Below are 4,678 nucleotides of genomic sequence, written 5' to 3'. Positions count from 1 at the left end.
TTCTTTTTAAAAAGTAATTTTAATTAGTTTGATTATATTTTTAAAATAATACTATATTAAAAATATTAATATAATTATATTTACATAAAAAATAATATTTTATTATTAATAAAATATTTATATATTATATAGTATACATAATCGGGTGCAACATTAAAAATAGGAGAAAGAAGGGCAAAATTGTCAAAAAAATATAATTTCTAGACCCCTCTTGCAGTCAACACGGGTGTATCACATCCTCTAGCTTCGGTGGGTTTCTCTTTTAGTTTTTTTCTATATCACAGGGGATGTAATTGGTATTTAATTTTTTATAAGTTTTTTTTTAATATTTCTAATATCGTACGGGTCCTTGGATTATTCTCCTATACAATATATAAAAGTATGGATCTCTCATTTGACTGTTCCTCTTGTGAAAAGACATCCATACCTTTGCATAATCTTTTTAAAAATAAATCAAAATTAATTATAAAAGAATAAAATTATATCAAAAGAAGACTATTTAAGAGTCCTAAATCCCAATTCATCTAAACTACTTAGACAACAATAATATATATCCCATTAAAATAAATAAATAGGCACATAATATTTTATGCGATTAATTTGTTGGAAGATATTTTTCGATCGATCTATAATCTATAATCTATTTATAATTCTATAATCTATATAAAAGTATGAATCACTCATTTATTTATTTTCATTGTGAAAAGACATCCATATCCTTAATTAAATAATAATAAAAACTACTTAGATATATAATAATAAATATCCAACTAAAAAAATAAATAGATAAATAATGTTTCTATGCTATTAATTTGCAAGAAGATATTCTTAAATACTTAAAAAATATTAATTTATTAGGGCTCAGTAAATTTTAGATGAATAACATTGAAATAATATATAGAATAATATGAATTTATTCCCATTTTAAAATGAACAAAAAATATTGGCAAATAAAAGCACTAATTTTTATTAATTTAAAATTGCATATGAAAATTTAAATTTTGAGTGAATCTCATATTATTTGATTTTTCAATAATAAACAGGCAAGGTGATCATGGGTGGGTGGTTAGGGGAATTATCCAATCAATCTTGAAAGTCCATCGTCATCCACAAAAGTGAAAGTATGGAACCGACGTCGGATTCTACAAACTCTATGCCTGCCGTTATTGCAGCACTATAACGTTCGTTTAATATTGGGTGAATAGCCATTTAGTCCATGTGATATTGAAACTGAGCACATTATCTCCTGTAAAAAAAAAAATATAGCAATTTACCTCTTTATAGTTTTTAAAATGAAGCAATTTTACCTTCCTATACATTGCTTCATTTTAAAAATCATAGGGGGGGTAAATTATTGTATTTTAATAAATATAGGAAGATAAATCGCTATTTATTTTCTCATAAGAGGTTAATTTGCTCATTTGCGATATTACAAGGAGATTGCTTGCATTTTTTTCTTTAATAATCTTATTACCAAACTATCAGCCAACATTTCATTACCAGTTATCGACAAACATTCATACATTTTGAACATGCCGCACAATTTCTCTTACAGAAATAAATGTCCCCATCACTGCAACAATAAACCCCAAGACAAGAATCACCAGAATGAACATCAACTCGCCCCCAAAACGCCGAGATGCTTTGTTGATCTTGAGGTAGCACAGGCACGGAAACAAGATTGAGGCACTGATACTCAAAAACGCCCCGATGAACGCCATCACATATCCGAAAAATGGGACGACTAGAGCCACTGTGACGGTGCTTATCACTAAAGTTGTTCTGATCATTAAGCTCATCGTTCTGCTATTCCGTAAGATTAGAGTCTCTTCAAGAGCTGTTGCGATTGGGGTAACGATTATAGCGTACTTGGTGACCGGATTAATCAACGTCGTGTATATTGCAATTTTCGAGCTTGTGCTTCTTGTGGGAAGATTCAAAGTCACTTGAGACATCACATTGTCTCCGTACATTAAGTATCCTAGGATTGCCATCGATCCGTAGCTGATCGTGCTCAAAATGAAGCATACCAACAGAACCTGCAACAAGAACCCAACAAAATAAAAATCAGGTTTTGAAATGTACGTAATTCATGTTAGTAAATCAATGTAACTCTCAGTGTCCTCAGATGTAAACAAAATATCGAACAAGTTAAGGATTTCATTTTTTTAATTTCGAGTCACATATGGCCTGACCCAAATTGGCTAGAACTAGGTTGAGAGTCGTTGATGGCAAAACACGGGACAACATGTAATCATATGACATCATGATTGTATGGTAACCCTCTTCCTATATATGTATATATTTAATATATTCACCAACTTTACCATAAACTCGATATTGATTTGACTGTCAAAAAATTTTAATATTGGATAAGTTCTACAACCCTAACCCATTATGTTGATTGTGGATTACGAATCCCAAAGAGTTTGTAGACACTAAAATGACCTAAAATAATAATTATTAAGTGAAATGAGTATTTTAAAATATAATTAATTAAATACCTTAGGGAATTGGGTTTTGTCCTTCATGGAGGAACATAGAGTAGGGAAAATTGCATGACCACAATAACAGAAAGTGTACAAGCTTATAGCCGTCGCTAATCCGTCGCACCTCAAGAGAACTCCCTTTTCATTGAACCCCACGCCCTCAACCGCGCCAATCCAAGAAACCGTCGCAACAAGGACAACGGAAGCCAAAATCCCACCTGCGGAAACATAAGCTAAAAGAGACAGATTCCTGAACCATGTTGTAGGAAGCATGACAAGCGCCGTGAGCAAAATAAAGGCCTGTTTGCCTCCAACTCTTCTTCCGAAAACGTGGACGCAAAAATTTGGAAAGAGCTTATGCAAGTTATCGCCTTCCAGTATAAGAAACTCAACTGCAAGCAAGAACAACTCAAGATACATGAAAATGGATATGACAGCTCTTCCCTTTCGGCCAAACGCCTGCGCGCCTATGTCGGGATAGGTTCTGATGAGAGGGTTTGTGTCCATGCACCTTTTCAGGAGTAAACCTGTGTACAAACAAACAAGACATATCATGAAAAGTGCTGTTAAGGATGTCCATCCTCCCTCTGATAGTGCATATGGGATTGATAGTATGCCTATGCCTGCAGAAAAACAAGAATTGTGTTAATAGATGAACTTGCAAAATGATGTAAGAATTAAGGAATGAAGAGTTTGAGAACATGTGATCGAAATTTAGAAGGACCTGTTAGAGCATTGAGGCCATTGAAGCAAGTAGTGATGAATGTGGTGCCTTTGTTTTGTGGTTGTGGTGAGTGGGGATGTCTCTGTGACTCCAATTTCTCAATGTTACTGGAATCCATCGTTTGCTATGACTTTCAAGAATCATGCATATATAAAGAGGGAAACTTCTAGTTTAAACCTTGTTTGATCTGTTTCACTTACATGACCACAAGGGGAAATTTTAAGCTAGATGATCACGTTTGGCTGGAACATAAACCAATCATATGATAAATGCAATATACTTGCAGTATTATTGTCATATAGTTCATAAAAAAATAACTAATCACATGTCAAGTGTATTACATTTGCTTTGTAATTGATTTGATTCGACCAAACCTCATTTCGATCAAAATTTTCAACCACAAAAAGATGTATGTTAGTCAAATTTTTGAGGCAACATAGCCAACTGAATAGTTATCTTATTCTGTGGGTCTGATTACAAACCCACCTCAATAGGTCGGACTACCATCACTATACTATCACTTTTTACACTTGACCTTCATGCCAAAACATGGACCCAATATTTTGAAAATAAACAACAGGCTATTCCGCCAATCTTACTTTATAAATAAGGCCTGAAAAAAGTGATGAATCACATAATAAATACAAAATACTGATCAATTACATAAGAAACGTAGCAACCCTGATCATGTGATTCACCGAATGTAACAAACATTTTATTTTCGATTTAAGGAGAGAAAAGAGGTGGCATATTGATGTTGTTGTAGTGTTGGTGGTTTGCTTTCATGTTTCTTCTACTTTTCATAATTCCCCAATGTGGCTGGTTCAGAAGTGAAGTCCGTGATGATGAGTAGATTTCCAGTGTTGGTTGAGAAGAAAGAACATGAAAAAGAGACAAAAAAGATAAAAGTATATTGATTTTGAAATTATTAAATTCATTTAATTTAAAATTAAATACGATTTACATTCGCTGAAATATACTACATTTTTTAATTATCCATTCTTAATTATAAAAATTTCCAATTTTACGTACCCTTCCTCAAATCAGTAGGGGTCATCATATAGTGAACATAATTGATACACACTAGTATGATTTTTGTATAATTTTATAAATCATATTTTGTGTTAATATGATAATTATCTAAATATTATAATTAAAAATTTAAATTTTGTATATACTAACAAATTTCACATCATCTTTTAAATAATTTGTATTAAAAATAATTTCCACAATTAAATAATGAACGTTAATTCGTGTTTGGAAGTTCAGAAACGATGGTGATAAATTTAGGACAGCAAAATATTATTTTTCCCAAGAGAGTGGAGACACCTTTTTCAGTTAGCATCGCACTGAAATGGTACTTAAAAGCAAATTTCTGAAAAATTATTACCAATTTAGTGCTCGACAAAAATCAATATGGTATGGGTGTAATTTATCATAATTTCAACTGATATTTTTATTATCT

At 31.9% G+C, this 4,678-nt stretch overlaps 1 protein-coding gene across 1 annotated transcript; it reads right to left on the bottom strand.

Annotated features, from left to right (window-relative positions):
- On the bottom strand, positions 1,476–3,331 carry LOC105160069 (vacuolar amino acid transporter 1). The gene is made up of 3 exons (XM_011077333.2): positions 3,214–3,331; positions 2,505–3,112; positions 1,476–2,039 (listed from the first exon to the last, which is right to left on the bottom strand). The coding sequence occupies exons 1-3, from the start codon at positions 3,329–3,331 to the stop codon at positions 1,518–1,520; spliced, it is 1,248 nt and encodes a 415-aa protein (XP_011075635.1). The 3' UTR covers positions 1,476–1,517.

This window comes from Sesamum indicum, linkage group LG4 (genome assembly GCF_000512975.1).
Source record: "Sesamum indicum cultivar Zhongzhi No. 13 linkage group LG4, S_indicum_v1.0, whole genome shotgun sequence".
Classification (NCBI taxonomy): Eukaryota; Viridiplantae; Streptophyta; class Magnoliopsida; order Lamiales; family Pedaliaceae; genus Sesamum; species Sesamum indicum.
This window is presented reverse-complemented; position numbering and strand designations above follow the sequence as displayed.

Coding starts and splice junctions, on each gene's coding strand:
- LOC105160069 (XM_011077333.2), bottom strand. CDS start 3,331: ATGGATTCCAGTAACATTGAGAAATTGGAGTCACAGAGACATCCCCAC. Junction 3,113..3,213: donor TGGCCTCAATGCTCTAACAG/GTCCTTCTAAAT, acceptor GTTTTTCTGCAG/GCATAGGCATACTATCAATC. Junction 2,040..2,504: donor ACAAAACCCAATTCCCTAAG/GTATTTAATTAA, acceptor TTCTTGTTGCAG/GTTCTGTTGGTATGCTTCAT.